This window comes from Phascolarctos cinereus, unplaced genomic scaffold (genome assembly GCF_003287225.1).
Source record: "Phascolarctos cinereus isolate Bilbo 61053 unplaced genomic scaffold, phaCin_HiC Scaffold_726;HRSCAF=1367, whole genome shotgun sequence".
NCBI lineage: Eukaryota > Metazoa > Chordata > Mammalia > Diprotodontia > Phascolarctidae > Phascolarctos > Phascolarctos cinereus.
The window spans coordinates 385,155,545-385,174,522 of NW_027556098.1; the positions used below are offsets into that span (position 1 = coordinate 385,155,545).

General features: G+C 44.9%; 1 protein-coding gene across 1 annotated transcript in view; it reads right to left on the reverse strand.

The window, feature by feature from the left end:
• The window catches only part of LOC110198626 (chloride channel protein ClC-Ka-like), a 30,359-nt gene continuing 11,381 nt past the window's right edge, over positions 1-18,978 (reverse strand). The window contains exons 12-20 of the mRNA XM_020973032.2: positions 18,675-18,848; positions 18,036-18,105; positions 7,582-7,695; positions 7,009-7,222; positions 6,200-6,333; positions 3,951-4,039; positions 3,005-3,088; positions 863-949; positions 1-365 (exon numbers count right to left, since the gene is read on the reverse strand). Of these exons, the coding sequence (XP_020828691.1) occupies positions 318-365; positions 863-949; positions 3,005-3,088; positions 3,951-4,039; positions 6,200-6,333; positions 7,009-7,222; positions 7,582-7,695; positions 18,036-18,105; positions 18,675-18,848 (1,014 nt within the window). The 3' untranslated portion in view covers positions 1-317. The remainder of the gene's footprint in view (positions 366-862; positions 950-3,004; positions 3,089-3,950; positions 4,040-6,199; positions 6,334-7,008; positions 7,223-7,581; positions 7,696-18,035; positions 18,106-18,674; positions 18,849-18,978) is intronic.

Sequence of the window (18,978 nt, forward strand, 5' to 3'; positions counted from 1 at the left end):
TAAGCGTGCACGCGGCATCAGGCTAGAACAGAGCCCCTAAAGGCCAAATAGACAGCGATCTCTACCTTCTAGGAGCTTACATCCCCCTGAATTGGGCAAGATGAGCTCTGAGGACCATGACGATTCTAGACCCTATGACCCAGAGGAGAAGGGAGTGGACTTAGAGGTGGGGGCTGTGTCAGTGAAATGAGATGCAGTGAGCTGTTAGTAACACAAACCACAGAGGCAGTGGTAGTAGCAGCAATAGCCTGGTTCCTTGATCAAGATAATAGGACAGGGCTGGTGGGCTCCACACCCTTCTCCTCCAGCAGGCCACCTTATTTAGGAGTTGGGGGGTTTGCCAGGTCAGCAATTGCCTTCTTCAGCTAGAGGAAAAGAGAAGATTGGTGTGAGATGTTTGAGGGTAAAGGAGATTATTCAAAAACCAAATAACAGCGTTCCTCTGGTCCCAACTTCCTGAAGATTTTTCCTCTTGTCCTGGCCTGGGACCTAGAACCAAATCCTAGAATCAAATCCCTACTGGGAACCCTGAGACCTGAGTTGCCATTGGACAAGGTGTTAACCTAGAGCAGGGGTGCGGAACCTAAGGCCTGGAGGCCACATGTGGCCCTCGAAGTCCTCAAGTGCGGCCTTTTGACTGAATTCAAACTTCATAGAACAAATCCCCTTAATACAAACCTTTGTTCTCTGAAGCTTGGATTCAGTCAGAGGGCTGAATTGAGGACCTGGAGGGCCACATGTGGCCTCTAGGCCTCAGTTTCGGCCTAAAGACTCCAGGAGACAGGGCCCAGACCGTGACCACTGGAGTTGCTTCAGATCACTGTCCACCCCTGCCTGCTTCCTCCCTCCCCATCCCTGGTACCTCCACCCAGGAGATGAAGCCCACCACTCGGCCCATCGATGTCACCAAGATCCTCTGCATTTTCAAGAGTTCAAAGAGGTTGTGGACCTGGGAAGAGAGAGGTGGGTTCAGTACTGCAAAGGGGAGGGATCCTGGAAGGGTGAATTTAGCAAAGCTCCAAGGAAGAGCTGAGCAATGGGGGATGTGTTGTAAGAGAAAGGACTCTTATATCCCCTTTGGCAAGACTCTCCTTCACACTGTGCCTCAGTTTCCCTAGCCTGAAAGAGGAGGGGGTGAGGGTGGGCAGCAAGGGAATGAGCACAAATCCATGTAACTCCCAAACTGGCCAGCAGAGGCCACCCTGCTCCCACAGAAGAACCTTCCCAGATACAGGGAATTAGGCTGGAAACTGGACCACAGGACAGGGCATAGAGTGTAAAGGGAGCTTAGAGGTCTAGTGTGACCCCCTCATTTTACAGAGGTGAGAACAAACCCAGAAAGCTGAGGTCTCTTGCCCAAAGTCTAAAGCGTACAGACTTCTGACCTAGGACAAGTTACTGACTCTGGACTAGTCAGCACACATTTATTGAGCACCTACTGTATGCCAGGCACTGTGCTAATCACTAGGGGTGCAAAGAAAGGCAAAAACTGTCCCTGCCCTTAAGGAGCTCACACTGTAATGGGGGACACAACAAGTAAATCAGGAGGTACAACAAGATTGATACAGAATACCTACACAGAGTAGGTGGAGGTAGGATGAGTAGGTGAGGCCCCTGGGTTGTGCAGTGGATAGGGTACTGGACCTGGAGTCAGGAAGACTTAAGTGCAAATCCTGCCTCACACATATTAGTTGTGTGATCTTGAACAAGTCACTTCACTCTTCCTGCCTCAGTTTCTTCATCTGTAAAATAGCACCCACCTACCAGTATTGTTGTTAAAATAAAACTTGATACTATCTATAAAGCACTCTATAAATGCTAACTATGATCTCTAAGATCTCTGGCTCTACACATATATTCCTATGAGTTTTCCATACCCCTCCCTTCTCCCTGTGCTGACGATGGTCCCAGCATCTCTTATGCTGATGATGCTCTGAGGGCCAATACATAGAATTAACAACAACTTGCTATTTATGCCCCCCACCAATGTGAGGCCACATTTCAACTCAGGTCTTCCTGATTCCAGTACTCTGACCACCGAGCCACCAGTTCCTTTATCAGGGAAACATTTCATCAAAACGAATCTCCACAGTGACCAGCCACCCTTCCAAAGGACTCATGAGGAAACATGCTATCTAGCTCCAGAGAGAGAACTGATGGACTCAGACTGCAGACTGAAACAGTTTTTTCCTCTTTCTTGTCCTTTTTTTTTAATGTGGAATGCAGAAATTTATTTTGTGTGACACTACAAATTTGGGGATTTTGGTTTTTTAATCATTATTAAATTTTATTTTTAATTTATGGAATAAAATAACCATTTCTATAACAGTACAATAAAAAGATAATTGCTCATGAAACTGTGAATCTATTACATAAAACTTGCTATTCCTTTCAAATATACAACAAAATGATCATGTAAATTCTTTTTTAATCAATTTCATAATAGATTTTCTTTTTCTTGCCTTCTCCTTAAGTGGGGGGGGGACAGGTTTTGAAACTGAAAAAAAGAATTTTAAGTCTCTGTGCTATAAAAGAAAATAAACATTTCAAAAAGAAAGAAAAAAATGCATCTATAATGCGCCCAAATGGATCCCTCTCTGGTGCAGCAGATTCACAGAACATCAGAGCTCAAGAATCCAGTAGAATGGGAGCTCCTTAAGGGCAGGAAGTTTCATTTATTTTTTCTCTTTGTATCGCCAAAGCACAATGGCTGGCACATAGGAGGTGCTTACTAATGAATGTGTGTTGACCTTAGAGACCCATCCCATTCTACCCTGGCATTTTACAGATAGGGAAACTGAGGTCCAGAGAAGGGAATACTTGCACAAAATCACATAGTTAGCAAATGACTGAGCCAGAGCTGGACCTGAATCCAGGTTCTCTGACTGCAAGTCTCCAGCCCACAGCTCACTGCCTTCCCTTAGCTCTGATCCACGCTCTTTGAAATGCCTTCCTGGTAGCACACTGCTCTCTGCCACCCCCTAGCGCATGCCTACTTAGTTACCTGGTGTAGGGAAGTCTGGGGTGACAGCTGTAAGGTCACAGGTTCCATAGGGCAGCCCCCGGCCAGGACCTCATGGAGACGCCACTTGGAGAGTGAGAAAGGGAGGGGTGAGGGAGTGGCAGCCAAAATGTCCTGCCTGTTCCATCCCCGCTACACCTCCCACCAGACTGGACTAGATAGAAAGGACATGGGAGAGATTCCTCCCTCTGTCTTTCCTCCCTCCCTATTTCCTCTCTTCCTACCTCCTTCCTCCCTCCCTCCATCTCGCCCTTCCTTTTTCTTTCTTTTTTCTTTCTTTTTCCTCCTTCCTTTTCTTACTTTTTCTTTCTTCATTCATTCCTCCCTCTTTCCTTTTCTTCCTCCTTTTCTTCCCTCCCTCCTCCCTCTCTTTCTTTCTCTTCCTTCCTCTCTTCCTCTCTCACATCTTTCCTTCCTTCCCTCCCTCCTCCCTCCCTACTTTCTTTCTCCAAACCTGTGATTTTATCATATATGGAGCTCCTGGTGGAGAACGATCTCTGTCAATGCAGAGTTTATACAGTCTCTGCAAATTAGAGAGTCCTCTGGGCGATGAAGAGATTGAGTGCCTTACCCAGAGTCACATAGTCCTTATGTGTCAGAGGTGGGACCCCAATCCAATTCTTCCTGACTCCACTGAGAGCTCTATGTATGAAACCACACTGCCTACCCATAGTGAAACTTTTGGACAGGTTGCCAGTTGGAGGAGGGGTTCCCTGTTGCTCCTTATGGCTTTGAGTCCCTCCTCCTCCCACCCCTGACCCCAGCATCTGCCAGCCCAGTCCATCAAGCCCTCCCATGGCCTCAGCCTTCTCCCCTCTCTCCACATTATGCTTCCTCCTTTAGAAGAGAGATTTGGATATCTCCTCCCACCACCCTTACCTTGGGTGGGTGGCTAGGCTTGGGCATTGCCTCCATCCCCTTCACCCACCTGGTGCCTGCTTGCCTGGATGGTTGGCTCTGCCTGGAGGAATGGCAGCAGCTGGTCCCTACGGATGATGCCCACCAAGAGCTGGGATTCTGGACCAGGAAAGAGAAAAGGGGAGAGGAGACAGGAGCATTTGGTTGGGTGAGAATTTGGGTCAGTCCTCACTGAAACTGGGTGGAGGGACAGGGCAGGGCAATGCCCTCCAGAAGAGCTGGAAGAGATAAAACAGTCCATTGAGGGAGGAGCAGGAGAAGGGGAATTAAAGGGGAGGGGGACCTTTGTGGAAAGACCCAAGGTGCTTTTCTTCTGGTCTCCCCACCAGCCCTGGCTTAGAATCATAGAATGTCAGAGCCGGGGGGACCTTGTGGCCTTCTAGAGCAGTGGTATCAAACTCACATAGAAATGGGGGCCACTAAATGATGCATAAAATCCCTGACCGCACATGTCGGCCTAGGAAACCACATATTAACATCATTTATGTTCTGTTGCATTTTTGGTTTGTTTTGTTGAACATTTCCCAATTACAATTTAATCTAATTTGGCCCCAGTCACAAGTACTGAGTGTTTGCTACCTTTGATTTTTCCTAGTCACATAGCTGGAGTGGAATTGACCTAGGTTACTGCCCTAGCTATTTATCTGTCTTTCCTGCCTCCTGTCTACCCCCTCTGTAATCGTCCCTCACCCCACTGCTCAGATAACCTCCCCACTCCTCTGCAAACCCAAAAGCACTACGTGAAATGGTAGCTCCTGGGAGGCATTCTGGGACAGGGGAACACAGGAGTAATCTGGAGTTGTGAACCTGTGGCCAAATCCTGTGTGAGTCTGGTCATGTCCCTGGCCTCAGGTTGCTTTGTCATCTGCAAAATGAGAACTCCCAGGGCTCTTTCCATCTCCACATTTGTGAGCCTACAGTCGTCTATTCAAAAGCCTTCAGTGACTCCCAGAGGTCCCCAGAGCAAGCCTGATCCTGGCATTCAAAGCCTTCTATGCTGTCTCATCCTTCCTTTTCTCAGTTCATTCACATCACTTCCTCTCATGGACATTGTCCCAGCTGAACTGGACTTTTAGCCTTGAAGAAACCTCAGAGACCAACCAGTGTGAGCCATTCCTGATCCACCAATCCCCTATAAAATAGCCTGGGCCCCCATGGAAGCTTCTCATCCCACCTTGGGACAGCTCGAATTGCTAAAAAGCTTCTCCTGACACTGAGGCTAAGGCACTTTCTGTCTCTCTCACTCTCTCAATCCTCTCTCTTCTCTCCTTCCTCTCCTCTCTTTCTCTTCTCTCTCTCTCTCTTCCTGTCTCTTTTTCTTTCTAGCTCTCCATCTCTCCTTTCTCCCTCCTCTCTTTCTCTCCTCTGTCTGTCTCTCTCTCACCCTCTCTTCTTTCTCTCTTTCTTCTCCTCTCCTCTCCTCTTCTCTCTCTCTCCCCTATCTCTGTCCATCTGTCTGTCGCTCTGTCTCTCTCTCCATCTCCAGCTTCTACTCATTGCTCCTACTTGCCCCTGCCCTCAGGGACCAAGCAGACTAAGGATAGCCCATGGGCTAGCCCATGCCCACAAGGTTTGAACCTCAAGGTTCAAATCAAGTACTCTGCACTCCTCCATGAAGCCTTTCCTGACCAGTCGCCTTCTCACCAGGGGAAAAGTAGTTTCCCCCTCTTCAAATTGCCCATTACAAAATTAAGTGTAATGATGCCTTGGGTGATAATACTCGTCACCATAGATATAGAGACAGAAGGACCTCAGAGATCATCAAGTCCAACTGTCTCATTTTATGGAGGGGGAAACTGAGGCTCAAGAAGTGACTTAGGACTGTAGATGTAGAGCTGGAAGGGCCCTCAAATGCCATGAAATCCAATTCCCTCATTTTACAAAGGAGGAAATTGAAGCTGAAGTAACTCAATGAGGTCACAAAGGTAGCTGGCATCTCAGGTGGGATTTGAATTCAGGTCCTCTGGCTAAACATACTATACTATTTGAATCTCTCCATTATACTTCATCACTCTCTCCCTTATATCCTAGTTATGTGGGCATTTAGCCTTCTCGCCATCAGAACATAAAGTCCTTGTGGGCAGGGTCAGTATTGTATCTTTCTATCTTGGTAGCCCCATGTTGACCATAGCACCTTGTATACAATAGGTGCCTAGTAAAGGTCTCTCATGCTTCCAACCCCAGCCTTTTCTCCTCCAGGCAGGAGACTAGACAGAAAGGAAAGGGAATTCCCAGCCTCTCCCTCCCCCCAGAGGTCACCTGCACTCTCCACCAGGGGGTATTCAGCAGCTTCAGTGGAGGTCACGGTTTGGACCACCTCGTCCAAGGAGGAATCTTTGGCCAGGGTGGTGATGTTTGGGTTCATGAAGAGTTCGGCAGTCACCAAATGGGAGCTGTGGGCAAATGAGACCCAGTCAGGGAAGGAACCAGGAATGACCCCTTGGGTAGAAATACGGTCCTTTTGCTACCATGGGAATCTGTAGAGGAGGGTGTCGTGGCAAGGAGGGGTGGAGATTCCCTTTGGTCTAGGCCAGAGACAGAAGATGTAAGGAATCACTAGAGCTATGTAAGTATTGCTAGAGCTGGAGAATCCATTAGAACACAGGATGTCAGGGCTGGGAGGATCCTTAGAACACAACATGTCATAGCTGGGAGGGCCCTTAGAACATATGATATGAGAGCTGGAAGGGACCTTAGAACACAGATTGACATGCTAGGAGAGTCCTTAGACCAGAGAATATCAGAGCTGGAAGGGTCCTTAGAACAGAGAATATCAGAGCTGGGGAAATCCTTAGAATGTAGACCATCAGAGCCAGAAAGATTATGGGAACATAGTCCTAGAGGTGGAAGTGCTTTTCAAGCCTCTCTAGTCCAAACCACTCATTTTACAGGTAAGGAAACTGAGGACCAGAGAGGAGAAATTCCTTGCTCCAGGTCACATAGTTAGCAGCAGAGAGCCCAGGTCCTCTGCCTCCAGGCCAGTGCTCTTTGCAGGACAGCAGACCCTAGGAGAGAGTCCTAGGCCTTCCTCCCAGCCCACCAGTCAGTTGGCAATGGTTAGGACTCACTTGAGTTTGCGGCCTAGGACCCGGGGCAGGTAGGGAAGCTTCTTCAGGATGATGCCATTATCGTAGAAGGAGGGCTGGCAGTTCTGACACACAGCATTGGCTGCCAGCACAGCCATCAGTACTGGCAGCACGTGGACAAACTGGCCTGTCAGCTCGAAGGCCAGCAGGGCTGTGGAGATGGTGTGAGTCACTGCTCCTGAGAAGGCAGCAGCTCCTATCAAGAAGTTGAGGGGAAAGCAGAATACAGGCTGAGCTAGCAGTTAGCCCCAGACCACCACAACTCAATCCCCTCTGTACCTCCTGGAACCTCTGAGTTTAACAGGGGTGCTGGGGAGGAGTCAACACCCAGCACTGAAGGCCTAGATCAGAGTGAGCCTGAGACACTCCCAGGGGAAGGGAAAGATTTTGTCCTTAAGCAAGATTGGCCTTGGACCAGAGCCTGCCCCATGGTTCCCGTTCATGTGACTCTGAGGCCAAGCTTAGCATCACTCTCCAGCCACAAGCAGGCTCTCCTCAAACTGCCCCACAGGCTCAGGCATGGTTAATGCTCTTTGTTCCCACAGGGAAATTTACCTGCCAGGGCATATGCACCAGGGATGATGGTATTGATGACCCCATCATCAGTCTTGATGCCCTCTGGGAAGATGACAGCTAGAATCTCACCAAAAATTCGTCCAATGCTGGCCCCTGGCAAAAGTTGGGAGAGAAGTGAGGCACGATCTGCTCTACTGCCCTAAAGGCCTTGAAGTCTTTCCATGTGCCCAAACTGTCCTTAAGATAAAATTATGGAGCAGAGCACCCTCAGTCAGACAACTCCCCAGAGCTCTAGTCTTCAGAATCACAGAAATACAGATTCATAGCATTTAGAGTGAGAAGGGACCTTGGAAGTCATTGAGTTCATTTTACAGATGAGGAAACTGAGGCCTATAAAGTGTAAGTGCCTTGCCCAAGGTCACATGGAGGGAGGATCATAGCTTTAGAGCTGGTCTGTACAATCAAATGCCATAATTTATAAATGAGGGAAATGGATAGAGCCAAGATGGAGGAGTAAAGGCAGAGACTCACCTGAGCTCTCCCCCAAACCTCTTCAAATATCTTTAAAAATTACTCTAAACAAATTTTAGAGCAGCAGAACCCAGAAAACGATGGAATGAAGCAAATCTCCAGCCTAAGACAACTTGGAAGGCCAGCAGGGAATCTCTGTTGTGCCTGGGTGAGAGTACAACACAGTCCAGTGCAGGCTGCACCAGCATAGCCCCAGCCTCAGCAAACCAGGAACAGGCCTTGGGAGTGACTGAATTATCAGTGGCAGTAGCAGCAGCTGCTTCCAGAGCTCCCAGCCCACAGACAGCAAGGGTGTTGAACAACTGGTTGGAAGGAGATTATAGGGGTCTTTTTTCTAGCACTGAGGCAGGACTCTGTGGCTTTGCCCATACTTAGATCTGGGTTGAAGTTCTAGGTGGCTATCTCAGGTCAAGGAGCACTGGCATAGCAAAACTTGTGCCCACAGTGGAGCACCCTCCTCACAATTCCAAGGCAGAAAAGATTACTTGTGGTCACTCACAGACCAGAGCACAGTCCAGGAAAGAAGTAAACACCTCTCCTTAGATCAAACTACCTTGGAAGAACTAAAAACTTGCATGTTCCTAGAAGTATCTCTGAAAACAGCTGAACAAAACCCCTGAAGCTTGGGATAGTGCACTGTCTACCATGGAAGAAGAGCCCCACTTTAACAGAGAGTTAAAAGTCAAGTAATAGGCTGGGAAAATGAGCAAACAACTGACTATAGAAAGTTACTGTAGTGACAAGGAAAATCAAAACACACATTCAGAAGAAGACAACAAAGTCAAAGCTCCTTCATCCAAAGCATCCAAGAATAATATGAATTGGTCTCAGGCCATGAAAGAACCCAAAAAGGACTTTGAAAATCAAGTAAGAGAGGTAGAAGAAAAATTGGGAAGAGAAATGAGAATGCTGCAAGAAAATCATGAAAAACAAGTGAACAGCTTGGTAAAGGAGAGACAGAAAGTAACAACTTAAAAAACAGACTAGGCAAATGGTAAAAGAGGTCCAAAAAGCCAATGAGGAGAAGAATGCCTTAAAAAGCAGAATTGTCCAAATGGAAAAAGAGGGCCAAAAGTTCACTGCAGAAAATAATTCTTTACTTGCTTCTCAAAATCCTTTTTGAGCTCTACCATGGCCTGGGACCAATTCATATTTTTCTTAGAGGCTTTGGATGTAGGAGCTTTGACTTTGTTGTCTTCTTCTGGTTGTATGTTTTGATCTTCTTTGTCATCAAAGAAAGAATCTATGATTTGACTTTTTTGTGCTGTTTGTTCATGATCACAGCCAATTTGAGTTATAAACACTTTGTTAAGGTAGGGGTCTGCTTCCGGTGTGGAGAATGGACTGTCCCAAGCTTCAGGGGTTTCGTGCAGCTGTTTTCAGAGATACTTCTAGGGACCTGTAAATGTTCAATTCTTCCAAGGTGGTACAATAAAGGGTGTTTACTCCTTTCCTGGCCTGTGCTCTGGTCTATGAGTGACCACAAGCACTCTTTTCTGCCTTGGAACTATAAGGAGGATTCTTTCTTCATCACCACTACAAATTCCACTAGTCCAGTGCTCTTCTTTACCCCAGGACTGCCACCCAGAACTGTGGCCCAGAACCAAGCATGGGCAAATCAAGAGAATCCTGCCTCAGCACCAAGTCACAGCTTTTACTCTGCCATCTTGGCTCTGCCCCTCAGAAAATAATTCCTTAAATATAAGAATGGAGCAAATGGAAGCTAACGACTTTATGAGAAATCAAGAAACGGGAGGCAGAGCCAAGATGGCAGAGTAAAAGCAGTGATTTACTTGAGCTCTCCCCCAAACCCCTCCAAATTCTTATTAAAAATGGCTCTAAACAAATTCTAGAGCAGCAGAACTCATAAAATTCAGAGTGGAATGAATTTCCAACCCTAAACAACCTGGATGGTTGACGGGAAAGGTCTCTTGTGCCAGGCTGGGAGAGGAGCACAGTTCAGCACGGGCCACGCAGACAAAGACAAGGACCAAAAACCTGGAGCAGGCCTCAAGAGACTGAATCAAGGGAAGCTGTGATGGTTTACAGACTTCTCAAACCACAAACATCAAAGATAACTTAGAAGATTAGTAGCAAAGGTCTGTCAGACCTCTGTGAGAGAGGAGCTCAGTCTGGCCCTAGTCCTACTGCAACCCCAAGGTGGTGGCTGCTTCTGTAGCTCTTGGCCCACAGATGGAGGGGGATCCAGCAGCTGATCAGAGGGGGATTACAGGGATCTCTTTGCTGGCACTGAGGCAACATTCTCTTGCTTTTCCCTTGCTTGGATCTGGGTCACAGTCCTGGGTAGCAGTCCTTGGGTGAGGAGGAGCACTGGCAGGGTGGAGCTTGTGGAAACAGTGGAGAGGGAATTCTCCTCACACTTCTAAGGCAGAAAAGTGAGCTTATGGTCACTCACAGAACAGAGCACAGGCCAGGAAAGGAGTAAACACCTCACCTTTGATCATACCACCTTGGAAGAACTGAATATTTACAGGTCCCTAGAAGTATCTCTGGAAACAGCTGCTTGGGACAGTACATTCTCCACACTGGAAGCAGGCCCCTACCTTAACAAAGAGCTTAAAAGTCAAGTAATTGGCTGGGAATGTGAGCAAACAGCACAGAAAAAGTTAGACCATAGAATCATACTTTGGGGACAAAGAAGAATAAATCATACAACCAGAAGACAACAAAGTCAAAGCTCCTACATTCAAAGCCTCCAAGAAAAATATGAATTGGTCACAGAGCTCAAAAAGGATTTTGAGAAGCAAATAAGAGAAGTAAAGGAAAAACTGGGGAGAAAAATGAGAGTGATGCAAGAAAATCATGAAAAACAAGTCAACAGCTTGCTAAAGGAGACCCAAAAAATACTGACAAAAATAACACCTTAAAAAATAGACTACCCCAAATGGCAAAAGAGGTCCAAAAAGCCAATGAGGAGAAGAATGCCTTAAAAAGCAGAATTGGCCAAATGGAAAAGGAAGTCCAAAAGCTCACTGAAGAAAATACTTTCTTAAAAATTAGAATAGAGCAAATGGAAGCTAATGACTGTATGAGAAATCAAGAAATTGTAAAACAAAACCAAAAGAATGAAAAAATAGAAGACAATGTGAAATATCCCATTGGAAAAACAACTGACCTAGAAAATAGATCCAGGAGAGATAATTTAAAAATTATGGGACTATCTGAAAGCCATGATCAAAAAAAGAGCTTAGACATCATCTTTCAAGAAATTATCGAAGATGGCGGAGTAAAAAGGTAGTCACTCTCACTCTCCCCTATCAACTTCTGAAAACCCAGAAAATATCACCCCAGAAAAAACCCTGGAACAACTGAGCTAGAAGAAAGATGGGAAGCAGCAGTGCAGCAGCCCAGCAAATGGGTCTCCCAGTGCCTCAGCAAAAATAGGGGGAAGCAGTACTACAAAGGGCCCCAGGCAGATAAGCACCCTGCAGCATTCATCTGAAAGGAGCCAAAGAAACAACCTAAAGTCTTCCTAAAGCCCCAGTCTTGCTGATTCCAACCCAACACCAGGTAAGCTGTCAGAACCCCGGGAAGATATCCTGAAGTCCAAGTGATAGAACAGGCAATCACAGACACCTGGACCTCCGAGTGCCTCAGTGAGGGTGTGGGGGAACTGGTGGAAACCAGCTCAGAAAACCACCAGGTGTCTCAGCACTCTAAGCAAAGGAATCTCCCAGTGCATTAGCAGAAATGAGGAAGGCAGCATTGCAAGGGGCCCCAGGCAGATAAACACCCTGCACCACCCATCTAAAAGTAGCTGAAGAAAGCTAAAGGAAAGGAAAAGCAGGCAACCTAGAATTGCCTGAAAGTTCCAGCCTTGCTGATTCCAGCCCAACACCAAGTAAGCTGCCAGAACCCTACAGCCTCCAACTGCCAACATAAGAGGCCCCTGCACACAAAGCCAGTGACCAAGACCTAGGCTCCCAACACAAGAAGCTTGGGTCAGTGCCCTCTGTTCCCCAGCAGGAGAGCTCAATCTCTTTAAAGGCCAGGGAATAAAGAAACCATGAGTAAAAAGAAACATACCATAGATTCATATTATGAGAAGAGTGGAAATCAAGACAGAAATTCTGAAGAGGACAACATTGTCAACAAACCCACATCTGCAACATCAAAAGGGAATATGAACTGGCCTGAAGCCCAAAAAGCCTTCTTAGAAGAGCTCAAGAAGGATTTTAAAAGTCTAATGAGAGAGGTAGAAGAGTCCTTAAAAAATACAATTGGCCAATTGGAAAAAAAGTACACTGAAGAAAACAAATCCCTTAAAAATACAATTGGCCAATTGAAGAAGGAAGTACAAAACTAACAGAAGAAAACAATGTTAAAAACTAGAATTGGACAAATGGAAACTAATAACTCTATGAGAGAGCAAGAATCAGTCAAACGGAAAAGAAAAAACATAAAATATCTCATTGGTAAAACAACTGACCTGGAAAATTGATCCAGGAGAGATAATTTAAAAATCATTGGACTACCTGAAAATCATGATAAAAAAAGAGCCTGGACAGTATCTTTCAGGAAATCATAAAGGAAAACTGCCCAGAAATCCTAGAACCAGAAGATTAAATAACCATAGAAAGAATACACCACTCACCACCTGAAAGAGATCCCAAATTGACAATGCCAAGGAATATAATAGCAAAATTCCAAAATTACCAGATGAAAGAGAAGGTGCTGCAAGCAGCCAGAAAGAAACAATTTAAATATCATGGAACCACAGTCAGGATTACATAGGACCTTGCAGCTTCTACTTTAAAAGACCACAGGGTGTGGAACATGATCCAAGGATCAACTACCCTGCAAAAATGTGCATGATTTTTCGAGGGAGGAGATGGATATTCAACAAAATCGGAGACTTCTAAAGCTTTCTTATAAAAAGACCAGAGCTCAACAAAAAATTTGATCTTCAAGTACAAGATTCAAGAAAGACATAAAAAAGTAAATGGGACAGAAAGATACAAAATGTTGTTGATAAGGGCAGACTGTTTACATCCCTATAAGGCGAGATGACACTTGCAACTCTTGTGAATTATACTGTTATTACACCATGTTAAAGGAGTACACATAAAGGGGGTGGATATTAGTTGACTTTGATGTAATGATAAAAAAAAATCTAATCAAGTGGGTTAAATGGATCCAAGTAAGTGGATTAGTCTGATCTTAGAAAATGAACTGAGAAAGGAGGAGGCAGACAAGGGTAAATTACATTACAGAAAAAGACAGAAAATCCTATTGCAGCAGAGGGAAAGAAGGGGTGGGGTGAGCATTGTTTGAACCTTGCTCTCATCAAATTTAGCTCAAGATGGGAATAACATAATCAGTTAGGTATGGAAATCTAACTTGCTCTATGAGCAGTAGGAGAGAAAAGGGGAAAGAGAAGGAAGGGGGGGATGGAAGGGAGGGAAGAAGTGGTGGGGGCAAAGGGGAATGGGGGGGGGGATAATAGAAGGGAGGAAAGACTGAAGGAGGTGGTGGTCAAAAGCGAAGTACTGGTGAGGAAGGGAAGGGAGAGAGGAGAAAGAAAAGCATGAACAGGGGGGAAAAGGATGGAGAAAAAGACACAAATAGCAATCATAACTGTGAAAGTTGAATCGCTATCTTTTTTTTTCTCTTCTGTCGAGTTTTGTTTCCTCTTTCTGATGGTTCTTCCCATTGGCTTTAATTTTTTCTGACAACTTCACTAATGTGAAAATATGTTTAATAGGAATGTAAATGTATAGCCTCTATCAGATTGTGCACCGCCTTGGGGAGGGTGGTGGGGAGGAAGGGGGAGAAAATTTTAAACTCAAAAGCATATGGAAGTGATTGTTGATGAATCAAAATAAATTAATAAATTTTTTAAAAAAAGAAATTATCAAGGAAAACTGCCCTGATATTCTAGAACCAGAGGGTAAAATAGAAATTGAAAGAATCCACCAATCACCTTCTAAAAGATCCCCAAAGGAGAACTCCCAGGAATATTTTAGCCAAATTCCAGAGTTCCCAGGTCAAGGAGAAAATATTAGAAGCAGCCAGAAAGAAACAATTCAAATATTGTGGAAACACAATCAGGATAATACAAGATTTAGCAGCTTCTACATTAAGGGATCAGAGGGCTTGGAATGTGATATTCCAGAGGTCAAAGGAGATAGGATTACAACCAAGAATCACCTACCCAGCAAAACTAAGTATAATCCTTCAGGGGGGGAAATGGTCATTCAGTGAAATAGAGGACTTTCAAGCATTCTTGATGAAAAGACCAGAGCTGAATAGAAAAGTTGACTTTCAAATGTAAGACTGAAGAGAAGCATGAAAAGGTAAACAAGAAAGAGCAATCATAAGGGACTTATTAAAGTTGAACTGTTTATATTCCTACATGAAAAGATGATATTTATAACACATGAGACCTTTATCAGTATTAGGGTAGTTGAGGGGAAAAATATATGGATGGATAGATAGATAGATAGATAGATAGATAGATAGATAGATAGATAGATAGATGGATGGATAGATAGATAGATAGACAGATAGACAGATGGCACAAGGTGAGTTGAAAATGAAGGGGTAATATCTAAAAAATAAAATTAAGGGATGAGAGAGGATTATACTGGGAGAAGGAGAAAGGGAGAGGTAGAATGGGGTAAATTATCTCACATAAAACAGACAAGAAAAAGCTTTTATGGTGGAGGGGAAGTGGGGGAAGGGAGAGGGAATGAGTGAATCTTAATTCTCATCAGATTTGGCTTAAGGAGGCAATAACATACTCATTTGGGTATGGAAAGCTATCTTACCCTACAGGAAAATAGGCGGGAAGGGGATAAAAGGGCAGGGGGATGATGGAAGGGAGGACAGATTGGGGGATGGTGTAATCAGAAGCAAACACTTCTAAGGAGGGACAGGGTCTAAAGATAATAGAATAAATGGGGGATGGGACAGGATGAAGGGACATATAGTTAGTTTTTCACAACATGACCACTATAGAAGTGTTTTGCATGACTACACATGTATAACCTGTATTGACTTGCTTGCCTTCTCAATGAGGGTGGGTGGGGAGGGAGGAAAGGAGAGAATTTGGAACCTAAAGTTTTAAAAACAAATGTAAAAATTGTTTTTACATGAAACTGAGAAATAAGATATACAGGCAATGGGGTATAGAAATCTATCCTGCCCTAAGGGAAATACAAGGGAAAGGGGATAAAAGTTGGGGGGGGAGATAAAAGGGAGGGCAGATTAGGGGAAGAGTATTCAGAATGCGTGACATCTTGGGGTGGGGGGAGGGATGAGATGGGGAGAAAATTTGGAACTCAAAGTCTTATAGAGGTGAATGTTGAAAACTAAAAATAAACAAATTAATTTTTAAAATAAAAAATAAATAAAAAATTAAAATAAGGGATGAGAGAAATGTGTACTGGGAGAAAGAGAAAGGAAGAGGTAGAAGGGGGAAAATTATCTCACATAAAAGAGCAAAAAAAGCTTTTGCATTGGAAGGAAAGAGGGGTGAGGTTAGGGGGAGGTGAGAGGAAGTGAGTGAACCTTACTCTCATCAAAATTGACTTAACAAGGGAATAAAATACACACTTAATTAGGCATAGAAACGTATCTTACCCTAAAGGAAAGTAAGAGAGGAAGGGGATAAGAGAAGTGAGGAGAGAGTGATAGAAGGGAGGGTAGATTGGAGGAGGGGGTAGTCAGAAGCAGAATGTTTTTGATGAGGCACAGGGTCAAAAGAGAGAATAGAATAAACAGAGGCAAGAATAGAGTGGAGGGAAATATAGCTAATAATAATAATTGTGAAAAACAATTTTGAAGCAGGTTTCTCTGATAAAGGCATTATTTCTCAAACAAAAAGAACTGAATCAAATTTATAAAAAAAAATTTCTCAATTGATAAATGATCAAAAGATATGATCAGTTTTCAGATGGAGTAATCAATAGCCACATGAAAAAATACTCTCACTATTGATTGGAAAAATGCAAATTAAAACAATTCTGAGTCACTACCTCATACCTATTAGATTATCTAATAGGATAGAAAAGGTAAATGACAGATGCTGGAGGGGATGTGGGACAAATGAGACATTAATGCATGTTTGGTGGAGTTGTGAACTGATTCAATCCTTGTCTTGTAGAGAAATTTGGAACTACGCCCAAAGGGCTATAAGACCATATGTACCCTTTAACTTGCAATACCACTATGACAACAAAAAGGAAAAGGACCTATATGTACAAAAATATTTATTGCAGTTCTTTTGTGGGGACAAAGAATTAGAAATTGAGGGGATGTCCATCAATTGGGAAATGACTGAACAAGTTGTGGTATGTGATCATGATGGAATACTGTTGTCCTATAAGAAATGATGAGCAGTATGCTCTCAGAAAAACCTGGAAACACTTGCATGGGCTGTTACAAAGTGAAAGGTACTGTGTACAAAATGACAAGCAATATTGTTAAATGATTGGTTGTGCATGACTTAGCTCTTCTCAGCAATACAGTGATCCAAGCCAGCTCTTAAGGACTTACGATGAAAAATGCTGTCCATCCCCAGAGAAAGAACTGATGGGGTCTGAATACAGAATGAAGCGGACTTTTTTTTTAAACTTTATTATTCTTGACTTTTTTTCTGTGTTTTCTTTCACAACATGACTATTATAAATATTTTTTGCATGACTATGCATGTATAACCTATATCTAATTGCTTACCTTTTCAATGGGGAGGAGAGTAGGGAGGGAGGAAGGGAGAGAATGTGGAAATCAAAGTTTAAAAATGAATTTTAAAAATTGTTTTACATGTAACTGGGGAAAAATAAGTTACTAACATTTAATTAATTATTTTTTTTTAATGAGGAAAATCAGGGCCAGCATGGTAAATGAATTGCCCCCTGGTCACATGGCTAAGAGTCTGAGGCAGGATTCACATTTGGTCTTCCTGCCTCCAAGTCCAGTGGTGGGCCACCATGCAACAAATCAAGGGTATCTAGTCCTTTGTTCCTGAGCAGGAGTCCCCTCTACAACGTCCCCAACCAGAAACCTTCCAGGCTCTGCTGCAAGACTTCCAGGGAAGGTGATCCCACAACTTCCCGAGTTTCCACTTTTGGATGTCTCCAATTGTTAACACAAAGTTTCCTTGCATTGAATTAAGATTTGTCTTTCTGTAATCTTCCATCCAGGTGCCCCCTTCAGGGTGGGCACAGTGCACAGTGCACAGGGCTAGGAGTCAGGAAGACCTAAGTCCAAATCCAGCCTCAGACACTTACTAGCTGTGTGACCCTGGGCAAGTCACTTCACTGTGTTTGCTTCACTTTCCTCATCTGTAAAATGAGCTGGTGAAGGAAATAGCAAACAACTCCAGTTTCTCTGCCAAGAAAACCCCAAATGGGGTCATGGAGAGTCAGACACAGCTGAAAACAACTGAACAACAACGACCTTCCACTCACTGGTGCTTAGTTCTCTCTCCTGGAGCCAAGCAGAACACGTCTTCCTTCTTCCTTGTGACAGATCTATAAATACTCGAGACGGCTATCACGGTCAGCCTGAACCTTTTTTTCTCTGAGTTAAACACCCCCAGTTCTTTCAATCAGTCCTAGAATATCATAATCTCCAGCCCTCTCCTCACCATCCCAGTTGCCATCTTCTTCACGTGCTCCATCCTGACAATGTTTTTTCTCTATGATGTGGAGCCCAGAGCTAAAAAGGACATTCTATATGTGGTCTGCCCAGGACAGCATGCACTGGGACTTGTCACCTCCCTCACTATGGCTACTATGCCTCCCTTAATATGACCCAAGGTCACATTAGCTTTTGTAGCTGCCATAATAACTAGCACCATTTCTTACACACAGGACATATTCTGCAAAGACATGGGCAGACAGCCCATTCCCAGGTCCCAAGCCTCTTCCACATATAATGGGCATAAGGGTTAAGGATCACATAGTACGAACCACCTCTGGGCCCTCCAGACTCACCATAGATAAATACAGGCAGAAAGTACCCAGCTGGCATGGGTATTGTGGTGGCGAGAATCAACATCCAAAACTGTGGGGAGAGGCACGGTCCTAAGGGCACGCTGGAGGGAGATGCCCAGCAGGGGGGAGATGTGAAGGAGGCAGAGTGAGGGGGCTGAATGAGGGGATGATTTGGGGCTGGGTGTTGGTAGGATAAAGGATGTTGGCAGGGTGGGAAAGTGAGCCACGATGGAGACAGCTGGGGAGGGGAGTGTCCAAGCCAGACACCCAACACCCACATAGAGGTCTAGCCACCTCAAGTCTCTGAGTAGTTCATTGGCTGAGAGCCGGTAGGAACCTCAGAGATTACTGCATGAGGTCCAGTCCCCTCCTGCTGCAGATGAGTCAAGGAGGCCTGCAGAATAAAGTGACTTGCCTCCTTTCACACAGGGTCTAGGTGTCAGAGCTGGGGTCTAACTCAGGCCTTCTGGCTCCAGAGCCCAAGCTCTCTCCACCAGCCTGCCCAGGCTGGCCCAGCTAGAGCCTCAACAGCAGTAAGCCAGGGTGGTTAGGGGAAGGAAGTGGGTAGAAGAGGTGGCATCTAAGTGGGGAAAATGCCAGGTTAGAGAAGGTGGCAAGGAGGTAAGTGGGGACACGTACCTTCATGGCCAGGAAGAAGGCGAGGGTGCCAAAGATGGTAAACTGGGGATGGTACCACTCAAACCATAAGTTGTTGGGGTCCACTTCTGCGGGCCATTCAGGGGAGGAATTCCGGGAGAGCAGAGCCCAGGATTGGTTGTCAAATAGTGAATCCAGGTACAGATTCATAGACAACTAGGGGTAGAGATGGGAGTAATAATTCTCACAGATATCGCTCCCTGCTCCCCCCACCACTCTCTCTTTATATCTCCCCCTACCCAAGGCCTGCAGACTTATCCAGGGAGTCTTCACTGTCCACTCCTGC